Source organism: Equus caballus, chromosome 16, assembly GCF_041296265.1.
Source record: "Equus caballus isolate H_3958 breed thoroughbred chromosome 16, TB-T2T, whole genome shotgun sequence".
NCBI lineage: Eukaryota > Metazoa > Chordata > Mammalia > Perissodactyla > Equidae > Equus > Equus caballus.
The window spans coordinates 79310303-79336997 of NC_091699.1; the positions used below are offsets into that span (position 1 = coordinate 79310303).

The 26695-nt window shown below is 44.3% G+C and overlaps 1 protein-coding gene across 13 annotated transcripts in view; it reads right to left on the reverse strand.

The window, feature by feature from the left end:
- CPNE4 (copine 4) overlaps nucleotides 1–26695 on the reverse strand; it is a 691914-nt gene that overhangs the window by 431432 nt on the left and 233787 nt on the right. Inside the window, exon 2 of one of the 13 annotated variants that reach the window (XM_070239072.1) lies at nucleotides 8538–8633. The exons of 11 other annotated variants lie outside the window; for them this stretch is intronic. In XM_070239072.1, coding sequence (XP_070095173.1) covers nucleotides 8538–8617 — 80 coding nt within the window. In that variant the 5' untranslated portion in view covers nucleotides 8618–8633. Of the gene's footprint in view, nucleotides 1–8537; nucleotides 8634–12434; nucleotides 12593–26695 lie in introns of those variants that run through there. One more of the 13 variants, XM_070239082.1, reaches the window with a different exon arrangement.

The window sequence follows — 26695 nt, forward strand, 5'->3', positions numbered from 1 at the left end:
GATGACATTCATCAGAAGATTTCAAATTAACTAACGTGGAAGAGCAGAAGGGGACAGTGATGCGGGGACTGGCTGACCCTAATTAAATTGGATTTCGTGATGGAAATGATGGTCCCCTCATCTCTGAACGGCGTCTCTCTCCCTTCCTGCTCTCCACACCCTTCTCTCAACATTGTCTTCAAGTTCTAAATGATTTCAAAAAAGAAATGGAGCGAGGGAATAATCTAGAATGAGCACCATTTAATTCTATTCTGTGAGACAGAATTACAAAAAATACATACACACTTTTAAATATCCACTCTATATCTATATATAAAATGTATTTTTATTATATCTCAGCAAAACAAATTATGTTAATTTTTAAAAGTAGATATTTCAGTACAAAAATTTTTGTAAAATTCAGAAAAGTATAGAGAAGAAAATAAAAATAACTATTAAGCTTAGAGATTATAGCTGTTAGTATTTTGACGTATTGCTTTTTATTATGGGGTGTGTGTGTGTGTGTGTAGAGAAAGAGAGACAGAGAGACACACAGACAGCAACTATCAGAAAGACAAAGACAGAGAAATCTGGGATCATAATGTATATAGCTTTATATTCTGTTAGGTTCATTTAGCATTGTTTTGTGAAGGATTTTAACAATCTGTTGGAAAATATTTTTACACTCACATTAAAAAAAAACAAGAATTCCAAGTTAAGCCATCCTTTGAGACAGTATCAAGAAAACAGAACAATTTCCTGAACTAAAACATTCTTGATGGTTTAGAAGAAATATCTTATCCTTTAAAAAAAAATTGCAGCTACTGGTATAGCCAACATATAGAAATTTAAAATAGCCAAAGTCGGCCATGAGTCACTGTGGTTAAACATACGGAACTGAAATTAACATCACATGCCTAATGGAACTGCAAATCCATGAAACTGTTCTGTATTATATGTTACTTTTCATCCTTTCTATGACTCAGTAGTAGAAATAAAATAAAGAACCAATGCCACTGGGGTGGAGTCTTCTAGAGTTCACTTATATTTCATTTTCCTCTCCTTCTGAGCAGAAGGGAGAATTCCTCATCTGCACCTTCTTGGGAGTCTGGAGGCATATGACTAATTTCAGCTAGTAGGATATGACCAGAGGGATGTGTGTCTCTTCAATGACCAGTACAAGACAGTCCCAGCATGCAGTTGCTTTGCTGTGGTGACTATGAAGGAGGCCTTGTGTGGAAATGACAGAGCCAAAGATCAAGGCAGTATCTTGGACCAATGATAATGGGAGACAATAGCCCCAGAGAGCTGCTCGGTAGCACTAAGCCATTGGGGTTATTTGTCAAGTTAGCATAATCGATCTTATCCTGACTAATAAGGTCATCAAAAACAAAATGAATGAATGTTCCATTCCTATCACAGACACATGATAGCTGCAGGCTGTGATGCTTTATAGAAGGAAAGCAACAATCTGCTAACATACCCTTCTTCCCCATCGGTCCACCTGATAAAACAGGATTGGTCAGAATGTGTGAAGGGAGCAAAAGCACAGATCAGGGAGAGCAGACTCCAGGCTCAGTTGGCGTTCACCCATTCAAATGTCTAGTAGGCACTTTCTATGGGAAAGCCCTACAAGCAGGGGCTTCCAGGAATGAAGTTAATTAAGGATAGTCCCTGCCTTCTAGAAATTTAAAGTCTAACAGACAAGAAAGCCATCAGAGTACAAAGACAGGGCACTTCTAACAGCTATGTGACTTTGGGGAGGGCATCTATCTCTCTGAGCCTCAGCTTCACTATCTGTCAAATGGGGATAAAAACAGTACCTTCCTCACTTTAGTGCTGTGAGAATATAACGTCTAGCACAATGCCTAACACAGAGCAATTACTCATTAAATACCTATTATTCTTGTTTTTTTAGTTACCTGTAGAGGATATTAGGATTATTAACACAGAATTGTTCCTCCCTCTATTAAAAGAAAGTGGTTCCTTCCTGAGTGTCAAAATATATGAAATTGTAGAAAGAGCATGAGCTATGCTGCAGTTAGTCCAGAGATGAGAAACTTACACACCCTGGGCCGCGTGACTTCTGAAGACCTTAGTTGCACTATCAACAGAATTGAGAAAATAATAGCTTCCTTTCAGGATCCTTGGCAGGAATTAAGGAAATCAAGCACATAACTCAGAAACATAAATCTCTTCCTCTCTCCTCCGCTTCTTTCTTTAAGAAGGATAACCAGAACAAAAGATGTAAAACCTGTTTACAGCTGTAAGTAGATTATCTCTGAGCATCCCGCAGGCTCTGAAATTCGGAGAGAAGCGTCCAGCAGAAGCAGCAAGACGCTTCCAAAGCTAATATACCGCATTCCCCTTCCAAAGTCACGTAACGCGCAATCCTCCATCTCCGGAAACTTTACAACTGTATTCAGTGATAGCCACAATTTTTTTTAGCTTGACGTAAATTTTTCTTCCACCTTTTGTAGTTCTCTGGGTTGAGCTGCTGTATTAAAAAGCTGATTGAGAAATAAATTGCCTTTACGAGCAACGAGCAATCAGGAGCAGTCAGCCCGCCCCACCTCCTGCAGACGTCCATGATCACACAGGGCTGGGAAGTCCAAGACTTCAGCGGGCAGCGAGGGGAAGGACTTGTTATTCCATGGTCAAAGATTCTGGAGAAGACACCCACGTGACATCGTATTACCCAAGGTGCCGCTGACCCAGGGATGGAGAGAGATTAAAAATGAGTTGCAAAGAAGCAGCCCATCAGAGCCGGATGCAGTCTCCCCACCGAGAAGCTACAATACCAGCTCCTCACTTCAGCTGGCCCAGGGCTGTTACCTCTTATTTTTTGTCACTAATACATATGGTGCACCCACCATCTCTACGGGTGGGTTTTTCTGGGGTCTTTGATCCAAGAACTAACAGTATGACGTATTCAAGTGGGAGAAAACAGGGCAAGGCTCTTACAGCGTTTGTGATTTGAAGCCCAGGACCTGGAAAAGTAATTATTTCAGTGCCTTCACTTTTTCTTGACACCAGAGACCTAAGCATTTGCTTCAAAGAAAAAACAAGACCCAAACCATCAAACTTAATTTCAAGAGACAGTTTTCTTCTATTCTCCAAGCAGGAACCCTGAAGTCAGAGGGGTCTGCATTCCTATTGTGAGTCCCCTCCACTAACTCACTTTGTGAACCTAGGCAGCTAACAACCTCACTGAGTCCTAAATTCCATGCCTGCAAAATGGGGAAAACACAACTTACATAGTGGTGTGTCGGAAGAATTAAGTGAGATTGTGTATGTGAAATGCTAGACAGAGCCAGTGCACATGACCACACAGACTGAAGAATGACTATGTCCACAATTTGAATGCCCTGCCTTGGAGTTGTGCAGTGTGAAACCTGCACACCATACATGGCAGCCTTTTCCTTCATTCAACAGTTCATTCATTCAAATATTCACATACTATGTTCCAGGCACTATGCTCTCAATTTCCCTTAATAAGCCCTAGTGAATTATTCATCCATAAATTTATTCCAAATCAATTCTTGGATTGCCATGACACCTGTCATAATTTTGTATTTTCTGTCTCACAGTCGATTGCTCATGTGTCAGTCACCCAACACACCCACCATGTTACCATATTCCAGTTTTTCTGTTCATCGCTACATCCTGCTTCTAAGCACCCAGCGCAGAGCATGGCACAAACTCTGTTCACAACAGATATCTCTGACGTTGAATGACACACATCTTTTCTAAAAGCATGACTGGAGCAGACTTGGCTTGTAAACTACCAATGAGCAAGGGTCTTCATTTCCATTTCCATTGCTGAATTCCCAGCCCCTAGATCAGTGTCTGGCACATAATAGGTGCTTAATAAATGTTCATGGAATGAATGAAAAGCTGGAGCTCTTGGAAATGTTACATGAAAATAACTCAGATTCCTGAAAGATGACTTATCATTCCTTATCAAATGAGGATTGGAAGAAAGCATTTCACAACGGAAAACACCCACATCGGGTTCCAAGAGTGACAGGGAGTGAGTACCAGGTAAAACAGCCCAATTATTCAAGAGTAATCGAAGAAAACCAGCTCTATCCTAGACCTGCATATATTTTTCTTCACGGTTCATAATCTGAAACAGGCTTTAAGCACCTGATCTTTCATACGGAGAAAAGAGTGTGTGTGCACGTGTGTGCACATGGGCATGAAGGTACAGAAACGTGCACACCTCACACTGTCACCTGCAGTTCAAGATACGCCCAGTAATCCTTTCACAAAGAAGAGCTAACTGAACTGAACTTCTAAAGATTTTTCCTGGTGATTTTATTTAGCTCCAAAAATTTATGTTCTTAAAAAAAAAAAAGCCTATTTAAAAAATCCATTATCAATGCCATGACATCACCCAGAAGGGACACGTCTTGCCCCGGGAACGATTGTGCAAGTCACAGGCAGTCTCCTCTTTTGGCAAACTATGCCAATGACCTCTCTAACCTTTGGCATCCTGGGATTATTAAACTGGGGTGCTGAGCCACTCAGACACCTGCTCTGTGACCCAAACCCCAGGCTATTTATTGGGCTAGAACCCTCAGCAGGCTGTGCACTCAGAATGCAGTGGGTCGCCACTGAGCTGCCCACATCTTCTCACCTAATAGAAGGTGTGGCTCAGCAAGAGGCCTGCCGGGAGCCAGAGGAAAGGGCTGGCACCATGGCATCAGGCCACACAGCTGCTCTAGGTCTTTCTCCGTGGCAGATGTCAAGGTCTGCGGGGTGTTTTATTAAAGGAACAAAATGCAATGGCTTCAAGGCACCAGCCCTCTTTCCTGCAAAGCCTTGGCCTGTTTGGAGTCAAGACCCCTGAGGAACACCAGCCTGGCTGCTCCTGGGGGAGGGGAAGTCCTGTTCCATAAGCTTCTGGAGCTCAGCACAGCCTGTCCCCTTCCCTCCCTGCTTGTTAGATGCCCAGCGTGGTTTTCAGAGGCCATGTTGATGCCATATGTTCACGCCACCAAAGCATTTTACTGCCTGAGCAGGGGCACTTAGCACAAGCAAGAGCACATTGTTTTCATAGCTGGTTGGCTCTTAACACTTCCCCAGGAGACTCCAGGCTCAAAGAGAGGGTGTCTGGGAAGTTTGGAAAGATGCCAGCAAGGGGAAAGTTCCCAGTGAAACGTTCAGGATGTCAGCTAGGCAGGGAAGGGCCCAAGTCATTAACAACAGAATTTTGGAGCAAAAGAAAAAAAGAAGAAAAGAAGACAATAAAGAAATTATAGATGCAGAGATTTTTTTCTTTGCCGGCAAATTAACATTAGTTTATGCCAGTGATTTTCACTCAACCAGGGTCAGTTTTGTCTCCCAGGGGATATTTAGCAAAGTCTGGAGATATTTTGGGTTGTGACAACTGGGGGGAGATGAAGGTGCCACCAGCACCTAGCAGGTAGACACCAGGGATGATGCTAAACATTCTACAATGTACAGGACAGTCCCCTGCAACGAAGAATTCTCTGGCCACAAATGTCAATAGTGCCGAGGCTGAGAAACCCTGGGGTACGTAAACTCTGCACCGGTAAGGAAACTCCCCCTTCCCCTGCAACATCATTGCACTAGCAATCAAACTAGCCACATTCGAGGCAGTGTGCGCAGGCATTGGGGAATGGCATTTAAAAGCAGTATCATCTGGGTGTAAGGTATGGGTTTGGATTTTAGGTACAGAACTTTCTAGCTCTGTGGCCTTGGACAGGTTAACTTCAGTGAGCCCCAGTTTCCTCTTCTGCAAATGTAGACAGAACTAGACGTACCTAACCTCATGAGGTTTAAATTACATGAGACGATGATAAGAAAGCATTTAGCACCATGTCCACACACAGCATCCAGACTAAGACAGACTAGGAAGAAGAGCCCCGCCACCCACTTCTGAAAAACACTGGCCACGAAGACCCTGTGAATAGCAGCAGAGCACTGTCCGATGGACACCAGAAGGGGAGAGGATGGCGCAAAAAGACCGGGTAGGGTTCTGCTCTAGTGTCCACAGGGTCGCTGGGAGTCGGAATTGACTTGACGGCACTAACAACAACTACACACAGCTACAAATAACTGAGCGCTGACTGTTAAGGCCTGACAAAGTGGGGCCAAAAAACAAGAAAACAAGGCTTTAAGAGAAATATACCAAGGACTTCCGTAATCTGAAGGCATTGGAGATGGAGTTTGATAAGACCTCAAGGATGCTCAGACCTGTTGCCTCTTTGCTTTGAGGGTTCTCTGACTCCAGTGAGCCTCTCCACTGTGCACTCCCACCCCACAGGGCATCTCGTTGGCCTCCTCTATTATCGTCCCTTTGCTCAATCCAGGTATCTGGTCACTTTTGTGTCCAGGTCTCTGTTGTGAGAGGACAAGCACGAGGTCAGCGATGGTCTGGCCAGGGAGAAAAGATGGTCAGTACCTGATACGTAGACACAGGTGTCCTTGTGTATAGAGCCAGAGAGACTCCAGCTCTCTCTATCATTCCAACGCTAAGCAAAATTAGGCCAGACTTAGCCACTCCTGCCTTTGCTCTGACACCCCTCTGACCTCTCAGAGCCCATATTTGCCTTGACACCGTTACCTCCAGTCTTCAGAACCCTGTCCTCAGAGCAACCCAGGAGCTCTCCTCTCTCCAAGCCTCATGGATTTCCTGCCACACAGTCTTCCCTGCTGGCTTCAAAGGCACTCCAGGCAGGGGAGCACCACAGAGCAAGAAGAGAACCGCGAAGCTGGCCACACACACAGCCTCAAAAGACCTTCAAATCAAAGAGCTAGGATGTGCTTTGGAAACCATCTAGCTCAGTTTCCTCTGGCTGGTGAGACTGAAGCTCAGAGAGAGGAAGGGACAGGACGGCCACTGGCCCATAGAACACCTTTGTGCAAATTAGAAATGGTGCCCATCTGGACAGAGGCAGTCCTGAGCCAAGGTGAATAAATAGTCTGACGAGTGGAAATGGCCTGGATCTCAGGCCAATGGACAGGCTTCAGCATGCCCTGGACAATCCTGTGCAGAAGGCCTGGGAAGGGGTTTGCTCAAAATCATAAAAATTAGTTGTCCCAGAGCTGAGATCCGACTGACAACCTCTAGGTAGAGATGGAGTCAGTTATACATGGAAAACGAGTGGCTCCTGAACTCTCTGCTGTCCTTGCAAGGCAAGATTTATTGGTCAAAGCTCCTAGATTTCACACTCCATCTTCCTTGTGGCCCCTTTAATGACAGAAAGGGGACAAACAGACAACCTGCCCTGGTGTGGGTTCCTTTGGTGGAGATTTCACACATGGCTGGTGGCCCAGAAATCTCAACATATTCAAAGGAGTAAGGGGACTCTGGTAGCTGGGGAAGGGGAAACTAATCACCCAGTTCAGACTCAACACTTAAAAATACAAGGTCAAATCCCAAAGGATGGTTTTCTTTTGAAATTGTAACAGCCAGTATGGCACAGCTATGGGAGAACAGGGGGTCATTTCAAAGAAACCCATTAAATTTCCCATCACTGGAGTATTTCACGTGACTTTTGTGATGAGAAAGACATGGCATATTATTAGGGGCAACTCCCCTGGAATTACAGGAGTTATTATATACCGCAGCTTAAGCAACAGCAGCCTGTATCAAAACAGTTCCAGTTTCTACTTCATCCCCTTTGTCATATAGGTGACTTTTCTTTCTCTTAGCTTATTCTTTCTTACTCTGAATTTCCCTACCTGTAGAACCAGTTGGTGATCTCCACTTCCCTATATTGCCTTGGGAGGACTTCCCCCTCTTCCTTATGTCTGTAAAGGGCTAGATCGCACATTTCTTAGGTATTGTGGACCATACAGCCTCTGTCACAACTACTCAATCCTGCCATTGTAGCACAAAAACAGCCACAGACAATATGTAAATTCATGAGTCTAGCTGTGTTCCAATAAAGCTTTATTTATAAAAACCAATGGAAGGCTAGATTGGGCTCATTGGCCACAGTATGTAGACCCCTGCTCTAGGTGGTGCTGGGCATGAGGTGGGCAGAACCTGAGCCCCAGCTCATTGACATGGGCTGTGAAAGCTACCAGGTGGTGATGTTCCTGGACAAACAGAAATTCGGAGCCAAGATAGGCAATGGTGGGAAATCCTTCCTCTGCTCCTACCCTTGACTTCCATAGAGTTGGGAAGAGGATAAAACAGAGAAGATTGGTATCATGCAGTAAGAGAAGGGACTTATCTGGAGCATGGATGCTTCATTCTAAGATATGCTCCAAATGCTACTTAGTTCTCATGGCATCTGTCTGGGCATCACGAGATTAATAAATTGGTCTAAGATTCTGCAAACCAGCCTGGTCTCTCTTCTACATTTTCCCAGGATCCCAAAGGGACACAACCACCAAAAAGAAGGCCTCAATAATAGCAGCATATTTAAGAATTCATGTATGTTGTTTTTCTTTAGGCAATTATAAGAATTTACGCCTGTATCACCAGGAGCCTATTTTTTTTAAGAGTGAATGAAATCCAGACAAGATTGCTCAGAGGCCTAAGATCTGGAAGACATTAACATGACTGGAGGCCTTACCTTCTCCTGGGAAACAGGAAGCCTCTGCTCCACCCATGCCAGATGGTGAGGGGGAGGGGTGGTGATACATCCACAGACATAACAGCTCATCTTTTGCTGGAAAGTAGAGCACAAGACGAACTTCCTTCTCTAAGACTGAAAAATGTTCGGTTCCCCAGATTACACCAGAATTCCTCCAGGAACCGCATTTTGCACTTCCAGTATCATCACATTACACTCTTGCCCAGCATCCCTACAGGTTAAGATAATAATTGCTAATATTTGAGGAACAATTATTCTATGTCAGGCACTGTTCAAAGTGCTTTAAGGCCCTTCTCATTTAATAACTTCACAACAATCTATGAGTTGGGACCCATTATCATTATTATTCCATATTGACAAAATAATGGAACTGGGGCACAAAGAGATTGAGCAACTTGCCCAAGATCACACAGCTATAAGTGGTGGAGCCCAGATTTGAACCCAAGTATCCCAACCCCAGAGCCAGTGCTCTTAACTTCTATGTAATACTGCTTCTAAGAATCCAACCAATGTAGTGATCAATAAATGTTTGGGGTCGATGACAGTAGGACTCCGAGAGGTGGGAAAAAAGAGATAGAGTCTGAGTTGAAGCTAAGCCAAATTGTGCATGATTGACGGTAAACTCGTTTTGCGCCACACTCTGCTGAGGTGGGGAACACTGTCCTGGCTTGAGGGATCTCAAAGGGGAACCAGGCTCTAAGAGTGGTGGCTGCTGCTGGAAGAGCTACACGAAGACATGTCTGCAGCTCTGTAAAGAAGCCTCTTCTTCAATAGCCTCAGGCTGGAAGGCCTTGGGAATATGCCTAGAGCTGGGAATGGTGCTCTCTCTGGACATTCTCAGAGCTTCTCTAAGGGGCCAGGGTAGAGAAAATGGCCCAGGGCAAACCCCCATCCCATCTCCCCATCTCTCCAAGACCTGCTTCTGGGGACTCCAGGGGTCAGGCATTCTGAATGTCCCAGAGATTGGGGTGAGGGCTAGGGGCAGCTGAGGAGGCAGAAGAGGCACCATCGAGCAGGGGCTGGACATGACGGCTTTGTTCATTAGACCGCTTTGTTTTTCCTTCCTCAATATCAGATTATGTTGATTTTTCTTTCTTTTTTTTTTTTCTTAAAATGTTTTTGACACAGAAGCTATTTTAATCTCTTTTTTCCTTGTCTTAACATTGGCATTTGGGAGTAGGAAATGGAGTCTAATTACAGTTTTGATTGCACCCCATGGTATATGGGGAAGATCACACTTCTATTGCCTTTTAATGTATTGTGTTCTTGGCTTCTGTCTTTCACAAAACAGTTATTTAATAGTTTTAGAGCAACTGGATAGCTTTTAATTAGCTTAATATTCTACACCTCCAAAGTCATCATATGATGTTATAAGAATGTAGTGTATAGTAAGACTGATTGCTTTTTTTAACTAAGAACATTTATCAGACACACCCTAACTATCTCTGTAAAAGACCTCTGTATTCTTGAAAAATATTTTATTCTCCATTTTAAAATTTTTTCTTCAAAATTCTGTTAAACACTCCTAAAGAAATGTGGAACAAAACTATTTGATTCATTCTGCTGACCAAATATTTAATTTATTTATCATTGCTTTCTTTGTCTAACATATTTTGATAATAGGGTGAAAGGATTCTGTACATCCAATTATTTCCAGGAGTCTGAGAATGTGCACAGATGCTGGCTTATCTTTAATCTGCTGCATCGCTTTGGCCCAAATCACTTCGCATCTCTGGACCTGGGTTGCCCTTCTTTACAGCATGGGGAGTTGAATTCAAAATTCCAGAGTTGCCTTTTCACACCATCGTCCTAGTACAACTTACAGGAGGCTTCCACTTCCTGCCAGGGCCATCTTCCCCCTTCCTTTCTGCTACAAATTAACCCTTTTAACCATATTTCACCTGATGGAGGAAGAGAAGGAAAGATCAAATAGACCCTAAGAATCACCACACGCACACACACACACACACACACAACATATAGGATGCCTGAATGTGAACTTCTCAATAAGCAATTGTAATGTACCAATGAGAACATTTCTATTCTGAGCAGCCAGCAAATACTTGGTAAAGGGATTACTTCCTTTACTTAAGGGCAAAAATCAAAAGGCCACATGCCAAGGGGACCCCAGCCACCCTATATCTCCCAAGCAATGCTGCCGGTGAGGCTAAACCTTAGAAAGGATTCGGTGGGACAATCACAGAGAAATGCCAACCTCAGAGGAAATAAACTTAGAATCTTCAACTTCCACAGCTAGCCTGTCACTACAGTGTATCTATTGGTCATATTTCATTCAAGTCACTGTCACGAAAGACCCAGGCATGGGGCTAAGATCAGAGCTCATCAGGCAGCTGAAAATAAAATATTCCTTCATGGGTTGAGGATGTTGAAATTAAATAACATAAACTGGTTTCAGTTTATAACACATATTTACATGAAAACATCCAAGAACACAGGTTAAATGAACACATAATGAGAAAAAAAAGAGGGAGAGTTTCCTGACCTATAGGATTGGACAACGTAAAAGACAAGACAACCTCTAGGATCCTTTCAACCCTGGGCTGCTATGATAAAAAGAACACAAAAATCCAATGACATGCCAGGCGTAACATCCTGGATTGGACTCAATTATGCTGGACCAGCCACACTAGGAATTTCAACCAAAATCCTTGACTTCCAGGCTCTCTCAGATCCCCAGCATGCCAGACCATTAGCCCTAAGAGCAGTGCATTGGCTCCTGCAAGAGCTGACAAAAATTAAAGGTTGGAATTTCAACCACCAAGCTGGGAATTACATTTCAATGCCGTCTCTTCAATTTAGACTTGCATTCCAAGCAGACTTCATGTGCAGCAGGAAGTGACCAATCTGCTGATCAGGTGGGATCTAAGATAATGGGATGATTCCCTTGAGCCCATCAGCAGCTGAAGAGAAAATAGCTTTTGGGGGAAAATATGGAAACTAGAGAGGAGATAGCAATGCTGGGAAAGAGGAGGAGAAGTCACAGGAGACCTGAGAGAGGAAAAGACGTTCCCTGGAACTTACCCTTGGAAAATGGAAATGACATTAAAAAAAAAAAAAAAAAAAAAAAAGAGCAATACCACTGAGCTTTTACGTACATCAGTTCCCCTCCTGGACCAAAATTTTCTCTCTTCTCTAAATATTAAAATCCTATTTGGAACCCCAGCTTACATTCCTTCTCTGTAAGCCTTTCTCAAACCCATCCACCCCCAGCTGCAAAATTGCTCCACTCTCTGAAGTCGAAGTCTGCCCCATTTCACTCATCGAGCAGTAACGCTCACACTGGCTTGCATCACCTCACATCCTTGTTTTGTGGCATCACGTAACTGACACTTTTAATTCGCTTTTCACATATTCGTGCCTGGATTCCTAAATTTGATGTTAACCTTCCTGAAAGTGAAGTCCATTATTACTTTAGCTTTCTTCTCTAAGGCAGTGAACTGCACATGGTAGGCTTTCAAAATATGCTAGCTGATTAAGGAAGACAAACAAGGAAGGAAGCAGCAGCAGAGGAAGGTGACACAGAACGAAAAAGTTCTGCAGTAGCGTGAGGGTGGACATGCCATGACGGAGAGGGAAGCCAATTCCAGGCAGGGTAAGAACAAAGAGCACCCCGGGGGACACCTGAAAATGTCTGCTGAATTGAAGGATGTAACGAAAGGAAGAATAGATAGAAGGAAAGGAGGAAAAGATAAAAGGAAGTGAAAAAAGGGGAGAATGTGAGCACCGGGGGAAAAAACGGAGGGAGGGAGGAGAGAAGAATGGAAGAAAGGAAGGAAGGAAAGATAGAAGAAAGGGTAGGAGGAAGGAGGGGGGACGATGGAAAGAGGGGGGAAAGGGATGGAGGACAAGTCTTACCCTTGTCCTTCTGGATCTTCCATTTTTACACTTGTTCCCTTTCTACTTCCAGAATATCTCTTGGTGCCTTACAGGGCACCCAGCACTTAGATCCAGGCTTGGTGATGCACCTGCATAAAGCTGTGCGTGAACCACTTCCAACGCCGATCTGCTTCACCGGTCAGCGCCCACCGTCTCCTGCAAGCCACTGATCCTCGGAAGTCAGCCCCAGGAAGGCTGCATTTCACAGCCCAGGGCTTAGAGCTCTGGAGGGCAACTGGACAAAAGCCGGAGGCACCACTGGCCCTCCACCACTGGTAGTGGGAGGCCTTCTCCTCTTATTTGTGCCAAGGCATCACGTGACACGCTCAGTCCACTGGCTTCCTGGGCAGCCCATCAGGGAATCAGGGCTCTGAGGCTCCACAGGGCGGGGGCAGGGGAGTGCCTTTGAGGATACTCATTGGCACGCAACCATGCCTCCCTCACGGCCAACTCCCTGAGGCATTGCCATCACCCCTCCTCCATCCACCCTTGAGGACCCAGGCACTCAACTCCGACTGTGCCCCGGACAACACAGGAAGGTTGGATCCTAAATCTTGGCAAATGCCCAGCTCTTGATGGTAACCCCAAAAAGGTCCCAGAAGCTCTGGGCTTCCCAAGATATCTCCAATTCTCTGTTCCCTTTACCCTCTAACAGAAATGCCACAATGTCATGAATGTTAATGTACATATGTTTCTAAAAAGAAATTTGCCATGAAGAACACGTCCATTGAAGAGACAATGAGGAGCTTCTTGATGAGAAAAATGAAGGTCTATGCCTCAGGGGGTCCATAAACCCCTGAAACTGGATGCGCACTGTTGTGTACAGGGGGTGTATTCACTTTTCAGGTGAGAGAGTCCATAGCTTTCAGTAGATTCTCCAAGGGAATCATAACCCAAGCACGATGAAAACTACCACCCTATACAAGGCAAACTGTCAGGGGCTTATCAGGCAGGAAGAGCGCTTGATTAGTTTGACAAAGACAACTGAATTTCATGAAAATGCATTTCCTAGAATTAAGTCATTTTGCTAAGATGACAACTGAATTTTAAAATGAGAGCTTTCCTCCCCTTTAACCCCTTGCCTCAAAGATGAACCAGTCTTCGTGCCTGTCTGTCTGTCTGTCCCCACCAGCCTTGCAGCCTGTGTCTGCTAGTGATGGCAAAGGCAGGCCATTTAAGCTTGTGACACTTCATTAAGCACATACCCACCGCCATCACAGCTCTAAATTAAAGTAAACCAATTCCAAATGAGCAAGCCTTGGAAATGCTCTCCCTTCTGTCTACCCAAACACACTCCACAGAAATAAAATGAGCAGTTTTAGAGGAGGTTACGGTTTTAACACACCACATCATTGTCCTGAAACTTAAAATATTGCTGGAAGAATAACCAGGGATATATGTGAAAAATTTAAGTAAGCCCTAATACAGCACTGCTGGGGCACGAAGAGTGATTCAATTGCTACAGAATAAAATGAAGCCTAGAAAAATCGGGGCGATGCACTTGAGCAAGCACCGAAACACGAAATAATAGGAAAATCTGCTTTATCTCTTTATTTTTAAAAAGCCGTTAGCAGACTCTGCAGCTGTTAATCACTGCTCGCATATGGCATGGCTGTCACCTTTATGAATCATGTTTTATCTTGACAAGATTGTCCTTTATTACCTCTCCTTTTGCACATTCCTAAGGAGTTGTGAAACAAGAAAATAGGAAAAGCTCTGAGGCTGTCAGTGCCAAGACGAACATTTACAAATAAAGCAAGCAAGAAAGTCTGTTGAAGTTTTACATTATGTCCAACGTGGTGAAGCGGTATATCAGCATCTTCATTTCCAAGCTGCAGAAACGGTGCCATCTCTTACTAAGAGGAACTTCTACTCTAAAACTTTGTCCTAAGTGCAAATGACATCTTCTATGCCCTATGTACTAAGTAGCAGAAATATTCCTATAGCTGTTGTTTTAGAAGGATTTAAATAAATTTGACTCAGAGTAATAGACACAGTATTGCATCAGTCGGTAACGGAATACAGCTGAAAAATAAATTTGATGAATCAAGGTAAATATGCATTAATTGGGACATATGAAGATACACTTTTAAGGGAATAAAGGAGATTTACAGTCACATACATACGATTTGTTCACTTACTTTAAAAAACAGAACAACAGAGGCAACCAATATGAAACTCATGGGTCGGGAAACCTTTCCTAATGCTCTCACTTGACACAATGATGCCACTTTACTGAACCACAGCGTTAGCCAAACTTCAGCCCATCAATACACAATCCCTCTGCTTCCAGGCCTAAAGCTAATGGCTTTCAGAAATTCTAGGAATTAGGAGCTCTCAGAAAGTAAAAGCCTAGAATGGAACAAATTCTGCTCCTCAGCCAGGAGGACCAGACAGTCTGTTCGTGCAGCATGCCCTCCACCCACGGAGGTTAAAGGTACAAGGAGTCAGAACGTGGCACAAGCTGCATCGTGCCAGGGTCGGCCCGCTTTGTTCCTCCTACCCTTCTCTTCCCAAATGAAAGAAAGTGGTCTGGGTCCTGCACGTGGAAGTCAAGAGCTTGTGAGTGGGCTTTTCCCCTCCCCAGCCCCTGGCTGTTCACAGTCCCACTTGCTCTCAGTCCCCTCTCCTGCCACAGTGCAGAAGTAACTCACCACCAATGGCAGGCAGGCCAGGCGGTTCTGTCTGAACCCCAGAACTCCGGAGGCTGGAATGCCAGAGAGGGAAACTCGGGCACAGCCTGGGACGCGGATGTGGAGGCTGAGGCTCTGCTCACATCTCAGCAGAGACAGTGTGTCACCCTCCCAAATGAATGAATTAATAAATGATAACCCCATGGTCAAATCTGTGGAGCTGAGCAGATGGAAACCCTGGCTATCTCCTCAGGAAAGGGGACAGTGGGAACTCCAGTTCCTAAAGGGGAGCATAGCATAGGTTTTGAATCAGGAGTCGGCTTCCCAAATCACACCACAGAGCACGAGGCTTCTCCCAGGATGAGACAGCTCATATTTCTCCCTGGGAGTGGAAGACAGTAAGAGCCAGGAGATTGCCATCATCTCTCCCTCCTTCCATCCCCCACCAAGGAATCAGTCCATAGCTCTCCATCTCTCTGTAGAGTAATTTCAGAAACCAGTAGAAGTGTGATTTCCACCTCTGATTTTGGTACATGAGCGAAGGGACCTTCAGCACATCTGGCACCTGTCCAAGATCACACCAAGAGCCGCTGAACACACGCAATAAACTTACTCTTCAACCCCATCTCCACGAAGCAACTCAGAACAAGCACCAAGCATAACTCTGATGCCCTCAACTCTTAAATTCCCTTGTTTCTCTTGATAAGACACTTGATAACACTGTGACAGCAGATGGTCATGCTTTTTGACCCTGCTTAATAATTCCGGCTGATGCTAAATGAACATGACTGGTGGTGGGGACTCAAGAGACTGTGGGGCGTCGCTTTGGCAGAGTGGGGTGGGAGGCAGCAAGGGAGTTTCACCTCCTCTTTCTCTAATACTCTGCAGAACAGTCATGCAAGAAGGATCCCCAGAGATCAAATCAGAGACTTTGGTTTTATGAATGGGGAAATGAAACCCAGACTATAAATCATTCATCTACAAATACACAATCATTCATCCCACACACACCTACTGTGTGCAAGATCCTCAACGCATAGCAACAAAATTCTATCAATTAGATATTTGACTTATAGTCCGTATTTCAGAATAACATTGCCTTAGATTTTTGGAAATCTATGCATGCTTCCTATCTGGAGATGGCCAAACAGAAATATACTAGTGCAGGAATTGGCAAACTTTTTCTGTAAAAAGCAAGATAGCAGGCTTTGTGGGCCATACGCTCTTATTTGCAACTCCTCAGCTCTGCCTTTGGAGTGTGAAAGCAGCTATAGGCAATAACAGATGTGACTGCGTTACAATAAAACTTTATTTACAAAAACGTCTGCATGCTGGATTGGGCCCCTGGGCTGTATTTTGCTGACCCCTGCCCCAGTGGATCTCATTCGACAAGGACCTTTTTTGGGCTGCAGATGTCAAGTTTATCTTAATCACCTCTTATTTCATCTCAAGCCTCCCTTAGATTCATAGAAGTTAAGAAATAAAATAAAGGAAAACTCACAGAATGAGGAACTTAGTGAACCTTATAACCAGCTATTACAAGCACTCATAAAACACAGGGAAGGAATGGGAATCATAAACAGAACTGTGCCTGCCCATCCAAGCAAAGAGGGGCAGGAGTGTCCACTGAAGTAACCAAGCACTGAGCCTCCCTAATTGAATGCTACCTCTTCTCCCCAGCTCAGGGAAGATGATGTTCCCATGATATCAGGCAGATTCCCATCATTCTGTCCCCATAGAAAATAACTCCCATCCATTCCTGCTGGAGGCAATTCTAAGCTGGGCTGATTAGCTTGGTGGGCAGGCTGGACACAGGGCAGACATGAAGGATCAGTCAGCAGGTCTGGTCTTCCCTGAGCCCATTCCCTGGGCAGGGTGTGGGTGAGGAACAGGGGCCCAGCTCCCTTCCCCACTTGGGGATGCTTTAGAGAAAAGGGGTTCTCAAAAGTGGCCCCAGTAATCTGCAAAATCCACTTCGAGTGACAGTGTGTGCTACTGACATGAGCCCCTAGAGTCAGAAATGGAGAATTATGGGCAAGAAGCTCCCAACTTAGAAACAGCACAAGAAACTCAGCTAAAAGTGTTCCCAGGAGATGGCCCCTCATGAGACGCATCACCGACTCCCATTTTATGAGGCCGTGAAAAGGCCATGTGATTTGCTGGTACAATCACCTCTGCCTTGCCTTCCCACAACCGCTTCTCTCCAGAAAGCTATTTCCTCAAAAGGGTTACGAACCCCTAGCACAATGTGCCCTGTACAGAGATGCTATGCGAAGGAACCCATGTGGCCTCAGATCAACCAAGAGATGCTTCACGTCAAATCTCAGCTTTTAATGAAGATGACAAATGATCATCTAGCATCACACTTTTTTGCTTTGTTTTGGCTATGGCATGTGCCTATGGGACACCAAACACCTGGATAAAACTTTTAAAAGTTGCAACGTGAACCAGTGACCCAGACGTCTGGTGTCAAAAAGACCAAACAGTCGGATGACCAGTGGATCCCCTCTTTCGAACTTCTCACCCAAGGATCCTCCTCAGCTGAGTAATCCCACTAACCTGGCTGCAGCCTCCCACTTAGGTCATCGGTTTCTACAGAAATAAAAGGAGATTTGAATTCATTGCTCATCCACTGAGAACCACATTGAGTTATGTCAGCTCCAATTTGGTTGATTTTACTCCGCGAAACTTAACGATGCCATGAAGCATTCAGAGGCAGCCGGAGCATCAGCGTCTGAGCAACCACAGACCATTACACACCAAAGGAAAATATCTACTAGGACTTCTCATTCCCGCTAGATAATGAATAAAAATGATGGGAAAGGGCACTACTTTGGTCGTTAGCCCACGATTAAACGTGATTGAGCTGCCAGCATCACATAAAAGCCCAATCGTTCATCTATTTCTCTTTCTCTAAGGAGGCAGCAGGAGTTCCCCGGCCGCTGCTTCCTCGGGCTTCCCTTGCGATGGCGTGCGCCCTGAGGAGCCCTGAAGGCAGTACACGTCACAGACTTTTATGAACTGTATCCTTTTAAATACCCTGGGCTGGGACTGAGACCCTTCGATGAAGAACGAAGCACCACATCTTAGTTTGTTCTGTGATTGGAAGTTTAACTGTTGCTTTTCCTTATCATAAATACACATACATAAAAATTGAAAAAGGCAATTCCAAAGCAGGTCAGTCTTCTCTTTAGGAAGTCACCATCATTAGAAATGCAGGCTAAGGCTGAAGAGAGGCCGCCGTGCTTCAAAACAAATGTTTAGGAGGAGATGAGAAGTGTCTCATCTTTGATGGCTACAAAATCATGAACACAAACGAGGGCTCAGCACCTGGGGAAGACGGTCCTGTCAGCGGCACAGCTTAGAGCCGCGGTTCTCAGGGGGAAGCACTTTGTTTTAATTTCTAATACAGTAAATGTTGATAGATCTAACCCAAATAAACAAAATCTCTTCGGGGGTCTTTAATAATTTTTGACAGGGTAGAGGGGCCCTGAGATCAAAAAGTCTGAGAACTCCTGGTTTAGTGGAAGGACTGTACATTTTGGAGTAAAATGGTTTTTAAGTTTGTTCTGCCTCCTCCGTCTCCCACTAGCTGTTTAACCTTAGCCAGGTTACTTAGCCTCTCTGGTCTTCATTTTCTATGGATCAGACTAATCACCCTTATAATTATGTACTCAAGCATGGTTCCCTGCTGAAATATAATATCCAGGAGGTCAGGATTATGTCTGTGGTGTTCATTCCATATCCCCAGAGCCTAGCACAGCACATCGCATGACACATGATAGGGTCTCAATAAATAATCATGAATTGATTGGCAGGGTGGTTGTGAGGATTAAACAGGATAATATGGGTGAAGTGCCCGGTAGGTACCTGGCACACAGCAAATGTCACAGAAGCTCAGTAAATGTCAGATCTCTTCCTTCACGAAAGCTGTTCTCAGTGATACCACACAGGAGAGAAAATGCATGGTTTGTCTGTATAAAGCGAATATTTAAGGCACCGATTCTCAAAGTGTGGTCCCCAAACCAGCAGCATCAGCATCACCTGGGAACTTGTCAGAGATACAGATTATTTGGCCCCAACGCTAGACCCACTGACTCAGAAACTCCAGAGGTGGGCCCAGCAATCTGGGCTGTGAGAAGCCCTCCAGAAGCTTCTGATTCGTGCTCAGGTGTGAGAATGCCTTTAAGGCTTGCATGGGGCTCCCGGAAAACAGCGTAATTTATGCCAGCAGCATTTTGGATTTGGATAGCAGAGAGCACCCGATAGCTTATCTATCGCTGGCTGCCGAGAATCTTTGGACAAAGGTAGGAGAGACACGAAATCAAATACAATAAACGTCTGTTGCTGGGCCTTGCAGGGCAGAGCAATCGATTCTGTATTCCAGCTGTGTATCTGCGGCCAGTGCTAAACATACTTTGCATTTAAAATAAAGCTGGAACCAGCAGGAACAGAGGAAGTTTTTATCTTAGAGGAACCCCAGCATAACCCCTGAGTCATTTTGTGGCTAGGCAGAAAATCTGCGGGTGGGAAGAGAGTGGGGAGGGGAGAAGGAAGGTAAATGGTTATGTCAGTAGCTGCAGAAAGCACACGTTTTATTGCCGAGTTCTATCATACTTTCATAAACACACTCCTTCTAGTTTTCACAACTCCCTTGCAACACAGGAGACCACTGCCATTAGGGTAATTACTCAGAAGCTCTAAGCTTTGAGGGACACCGCCAGCCAATAACAGTTACAATCTGAGTAATTTCCACAGGCCCGCAATACCATGGCACTTGGGATGCTTCGGATGTACACCGTATCTTTCGAGGCTGCCAGCGATCCCAGGGCACAGGCGCTATCCTTATTCTCATTTCACATCTGAAGAAACGGAGCTTCAAGAGCTGAAGGAGAGCTGAGATTCAAACCCCCGAAGCCTGACACAAAATTTATGCCCTTCGCTCCTAAGTCTACCTACCGATACACAACACGGAGTACAGCTTTGCAAATATAACAGAGCACATTTTAGGTAAGGGCTGTGACTCAAAGTCAATGCATAAAGCAAAACTCCCACGCAGTCACAATAATCCTTGAAAAAAGTCCCATACGCTGTTCGTCAAGTTCAGTACACATTCTATTACATATACAACACTGTACAGTAATATATCTTATTCACACATTATTTTACGTATAATTAATATAACTAATTGTATATTTAAAATATATTAAAACTATTTTATATAATTAATATCATTAATGCACACATTAATTTAGATTATAGACTATAGAGCAAACAATCAAAATACAATAAGAATATTTTTAATAAATGAGAGAAGGTGTAGAGTTGATTTTGAGTGAGTTAAAGGTACACTGCAGCCACCCACCAACCTGGCCCGGATGCAGGACACACGCTGAGAGAATGGGCACACGCACAGGGCGACAGAGGGAGGACTCGACGTACCGGAAGGTTCTAGGTACCGGGGAGTCATATCAAGAAATGCACTGCACTGTACAGATGCCACCTGGAAAAGCTCGTGACACATCCAGGGCGTGGGCACACCCACGCATGATGAGGTTACAGGCAGGTGCCAGAGCAGAGCCAGGCCACGAGGGCGCGGAGAAAAAGAGGATCTGAGCCTTCTTGAGGGGAGCAGAAGTAGAAAGATGGGTAAGAAACAAAGATAATGTGAAACACGGATTTGAGAAAAACACCTTGGTCTTGGAATCGGGGAGGGGCACCCTAGATTTGAGTCCTCTTTCTCCCCAGCTGCTAGCTGGCATTGACCCAATTGTGTATAAACCGGGACTAATAACATATAACCCGCAGAACATGTATTTGTAGTGATTGTACATGTGTTTACCTTTATATAGTGGAATATTTTATTTTTTCTGCAAGATAAATATGTATTATCCTAAACAAATTAAAATCACTTTTTGACAAGTACTGTACTCCTTTTAAATCTTCTCTGGGAAGAACAGAGAGCAGGAGTGGGAGAGGAAGAAAAACCAACACCTAGCACACACCTACGATGCAGGTCCTCTGCTACCTTATATAGTTTTATTCCTATTTTTACAAATGAGGAAATAAGGCTCAGAGAGGTTTAGTAATTTTCCAAAAGCCAAACAGCTAATGAGTGGCAGAGCCAGGCCTTGAACCAAGTCTGTTTACCTTCAAAGCTTAAACCCTTATCATAACAAAACTCAACAAATATTTATTTGTCTTCATCAAATGCAACCTAGTGATTTCTTGGCACATTCCCGAATAAGAGTGAGGAAGAAAGAAACAGCATTGTCACGCAATCAGTGACAGTTTTTTGAGCGACTGCTAGATGCCTGGCCCTGTTTGAGGTTCAACAGTGAACAAGACAGGGAGAGTCCTGCTGTCGTGAAGCACGTGGTGGGGAGGAGAGGCAGGTGTGGCTTGGGCCAGGACAGGGCGGGGGAACCTCTGTCTTACCCTAACTCAACCGCCAACCAGCCTGGTGAGCGACTTCACCTTGCTGGACCTCCACTTCCTCACCTGGAAAATGGGAGGGGTGCGCCCAATTTATGGGATTGCCCAGCATCCACATTCTCTGATTCAGTAAGAAGCATTTATTTTCCTGTCTCTTTAAAATTCAATCAGGCCATGAGCTGTGATCAAAGTTATTAGCTGGCCCCAAAATCAAACTATTTCCACCCTTTTCCTCTTATCAGGCCTCTCCTTCAACATGATTCACAATCAGAGTTATAGAATTTAAGGATTTGCACCCAGCAAAGGAGTTCCACCCACAGCCTCTGAGGAGCTTTGCTGTCTACCCGGCCAGATGCAGTGGACACACACGGCCCAAGGTGCCCTTCCCTGACTTCACGTCAACACGATCTCAGGTACAAACGTCCGTGGCTTTTCCATTTTGTCACTGGAATTTGGTCTCCAAGTTACTCATTGAAACAACTGCACAAAATACAACAGACATCAAATCAGGCATCCTGTACTCCGAGTGCCTACTAATAAATTAAAAGGTTTTCTGTCATTTTAATGATAATGATGAAGCATTTCTTTTAACCATGCTACTGCCCTTACTAGTTTTCATTTTTGCTGATATTTGTATTGAATACACCTTTCAATATTTTAAAAACAGAATCCTTATTTGGGGTGTCCCAGACTCACTACTTAGTGGAAGGATTTTGTTACGATAATATTTTTATGTTTCCTTTAAAAACCATCTTCCTGTTTAAACGGGTTAAGTCAATTACATAGACATTTATGTTATGATATTGATGAAATTAATATACCCGGGGCAGTGGTACAAGTTGATTGCATTTAAGAAAATCTATTAGCCCTGTTAAATGTATGTATAAACCGAAGTACACACTGAGTGAGAGTCCCCTCCCTCAGAATTACCCTCCATAGACCCCGCTCCTTGAAATAGGGAGATGAAGAAACACTTGAGCGTCAAAAACTTGAGGGACCACTTTCCAGGTTCTCGGAGACAAAATAAATGACTCTGGTGTCTCTTACCCCCATCATTTGTTCATCTCTCCTCACACCCACCACCAGCGGCTTTAACGTTTCTTCTCTGCAGACTCTGCCCCTCAAACGCATGCCTTCAAAAGACAGGAATTTCACATCTATCCCCAGCGCCTAACAGAGCTTTTGGCATCAAGGCTGTGATCCGTTATCATTCAACAGATGGAGAAATGAGACCCTTCTGCTGAGGGGGAGGGGTGTGGAAACAGGAGGAAGAGGCTCAGATGGAAAGGAAAGGATCAAGTTTGGGGAGAACTACCAAGAGAAAGGGCACAGGAACTAGCAGTTGCCTGCCCGCTAAAATACCAGACACTTTTAAACACGCCACATTCACACCCATTACTAGCCCCATTTTCCAGATGCTAAGACTCACGCAGGTGAAATAGTTCATTCAAAGGCCTGCAGAGTGAAAACTGTAAACCCAAGATTCAAAGCAGGTATTTCCAGATCCAGAGTTCTGCTCCTGAGGAAACAAGGGGCAGTCAGACTCCAGACAGCCTGTCAGCAGAATCCTGAGAGCAGTCAGGCTGTCCAGCCACCAGGCAACCCACCCAGGCACTAGAAACGCCCCACCAGATGCTGAAGGTAAAACATTTTGTCTCCTTTCTGTAGAGAGGCAATTTGGGGTGGCGAGTCAGAGGCCCCGAAACCCAATACCTCATACCTGGGCACCTCTTTGGGGTTCCCTCAAACCCCATCTCTGAGCCTGAAGACCGGCTCGTGGTCCCCGAAGGTGGGCTCCGCCGGTGCTTCGGCGCCCTCTAGCGGCCGTCCACTCTAATACCAACTCTCTCCAGCCTTTCCTCTTGCCTCACCAGCCCCCTGGGCAGCCCTCGCCTGGGACCCCTGCCGGCCTGGTCTTGCTCCTCCTCTCTCTCAAAGCTCAAGGAATTGCCCTACAGAGGCTTGGGATCTCTTGGGTAAGGAAGGTCTTTTGGTCAATACACCTTAAACCTGAGAAGGTTTCTAGAATTAACCTGAAATCCTGTATTTTTCCTCTGATGCTTCCAAGGAGAAATGTCTCTAGTTTTCCAAGTAATAAGATACACAAAATTAGAAATATTATATTCTGTGCCGGAGATGGAAAAGCAACATTTTAGAAAGTTTGTTCTTTTTGAATGGACCTTTACTTTAAAACACACTAAAGGATTCCCCTGTGAATTGCTGGAACTGTAAACACTCAGAAAATCTGTTTACTTTATTGACAATTGCAACATTTAAAATGGAAAGCTACGATTGTGCATGAGCAATTCTTCTTCACAAAACACGCACATTAACAGGGATAGCCGCAGACAATGACTTTATACAAATTTAATCACATCTATTGGGTAAATATTGCACTGGCTCCAAGAGAGAGCAATGTAAGTCCCAAGCCTGCTCCTCTGAATGCTCCGATGGAGGTGGGAGCCCCCCCCAACCCCGACTTGGTGAAGATTGTCAGTACGCACGGCGCCACAGACTGGCACCACCACAGTAATCGTCTCCAGAGAACTTGAGTCTCTTTATGAGAGGAGTGATCAAGGGGGCTGTTGAATGGGTCCCCCTGCTCTTGAGCAAGTCACCTCTCTGAGGTTCAGTGTCCACATCTGTCAAATTAAACAGCTGGAGTCAATAGATTATCCCCAAGCTCTCTTCCAGTTCTGAGAGTCATAGACTCGAAGTGACGAAGTTGTTCACAGTTCAGAGATGAGCCCAGCACAGGCCAGCTGAGATGGGCTCCCCCACCCTGAGGAGGGCACGAAAATCACAGGACTGGGATAAACTTTCCCAAATAAGTCATCCTTGTCACTTACCACTTTTCAGGACTAGCCATCAGGCCTTCAACATTTACTGAGCTAAAAGATATGGTTCTCAAGAGGCTTTCCCAAGAATACAGCAGCCAAATAAAGGACTGCCAGGGGTTTGCCAATTTATGAAAAACATAACCTGTATATCGTATACATTTAGGAGTTCATAGCCTAAACAGAAAATTTCCCCCATAAAGGAGACTTCTAGTACAGAAAAGACTGAAAGTATATGTAGGCATTGTTATGTTTTTATTATGCAGCCACAAGTTTTAGCAGAAATCCACTGGTTGAATGTAATGCTAATTGAGGCCTTTGTCTATTTCAAATAGCATAGAAAAGACAACACATCTTGCCTGACCCATTTATTGAGTTCGATTTTAGACTTACCACCACCTCCACATAAACTCCTTACCCAGACTCCAACCTCCTTAATTTCCATAACACGCTTCCCTCCAAAGAAAAAACATTGCAGAATTTTTAGGCCAGCCTGAAAAGAATTAAAGTTCTGTAATCTGTTCTTTACCATCTACCTTCAAACAGGAGAAAGGCAGAGTCAAGTGCAACTCTGTTATTTTATGCTAGAAGGTCAGTTCTAATGCACTATAGGATGGTCTTGAACCATGTGACATTTCATCTTAAATGCATTTTAAATTTTATGTCTTGATATTTCGTGGCTCCAATGTACTGACTACCGTTGCCAAGGAAATAGGACTTTGGGTTACCACATGGATCCAAGGAGGTTTTGTTTTGTTTTGATTTTTAAATATTAACAGGACAAAAATAGAGAACAAATTTAACCCTTTTCCTCCTCAAAATGCATAAAATACAGATCCTCCGGACACATCTCCGATTAAAAAATATAAAGACTCATGAAGCAACTTTCCCAACGAGTGTAGAGACTCTCCCAGTCAATGCGCTTGATACCAAGAGCGTACGCTTCTCATTCTTTGCTCTGGATTCAGATCCCCCTGCAAGTGTGGGACACTGACCACACACATTAACCGCTCATCTCCAACATGTGTACCTCCAACCGGAAAAATCCTTTCTTTATGGGAACAAAAGTGGCCATAACAGTCCAGAGTGTTATACGTCAGGGAACTTGGAAAGTGAAGACTGAGAAAGGCATGGTGCAAACCACATAAATACATTCCACTGGGTTCCAAAAGATTCAAATGCAGATGAGGATAAAGATTGCACCATTAACCCATTTTTTTCTCTGTGGTTATATCTTACAGTAGGTATAATCTTAAGGTTTTCAGTCATGATGGTGGACTCAAATAATCTGATGATGAGAAGAACCAAAGCTTCTATTTTTTGGAATACTACATAAAACTTTTCCGGAAATAGATAACATCTTTGCTTCCTACTAACTGAAATGAAGTATTTTTAAAATCAGAAATCCCCCTGCAGCTCATGAAGCACTTTTGTACAAGAGACTTTTTAATTAAAACCCCTAAAAGCAGGGTCTCCTTAAGGCAAACCAATGATTCAAGCAAAATGCCGTGTTTGCTACCAGAGATCTGGAGATAAACACGAAGTCTTTCAAAGTACAACTAAAAAACAACTCACAAACCTCAGAACAACTATTTATAAGGAAACATTTAGAAGGTCTAGGAAAGTGGTTGCCTCATGCTGGGAAGCTCACTAGAACCCCCTCTGTGCTTGCTCCCAATAAAGTATGCTGGGAGTGTGTCTGGAAGAATAAAACGGAGGCTGACCACTCACAGAAAAGGGGTGAGTGTGATGGCCATGAGAATTTTCCATGGTAACTCATGAGTAGACCCTTGGCTCTATGATGAGCAAGCTCTTCTCACCCAACCATTCCAAACCGCCCGGGATCCAACCCCACTCCTGCTATGGACTGACACTTCCTTTTATGTAATGCTCAGGGGAATCCACCTAGTTTTGATGTGGTTTGAGTTTGATCCTGTGAAACTGTCGGAATCTTCCCATCAGAGAGAAATGAGGAGATTCTGGCCTTTATTAGTATGCGCTGTTAACACAGGTGTCCTAGCTGTATTTGCCAACCCTCCTTCTATTTTCATCCAGCTCTCTACACGTGAGTACCTTTGACCTACTCTGAGCTCAGACCCCTGATGTGCTGGAGCGACTTCGTCAACCTTTCTTTAAAAATGGATTGGCAAATAATACGAATTTAACCAGAAGCAGCAGCTCAGTAAGGGAAACGAAAACATCGGAAGTTATCTCATCGCAGCCACAGCCAGCCTGAGCTCTGTCTTATCTGCTGGGTAACAAAAAGAAATGGGACCTTCCCAAATTTGAAGGGCATCAAATAAAATAAAGTTGTTGCTTGCCTCTGGCTCTTGGC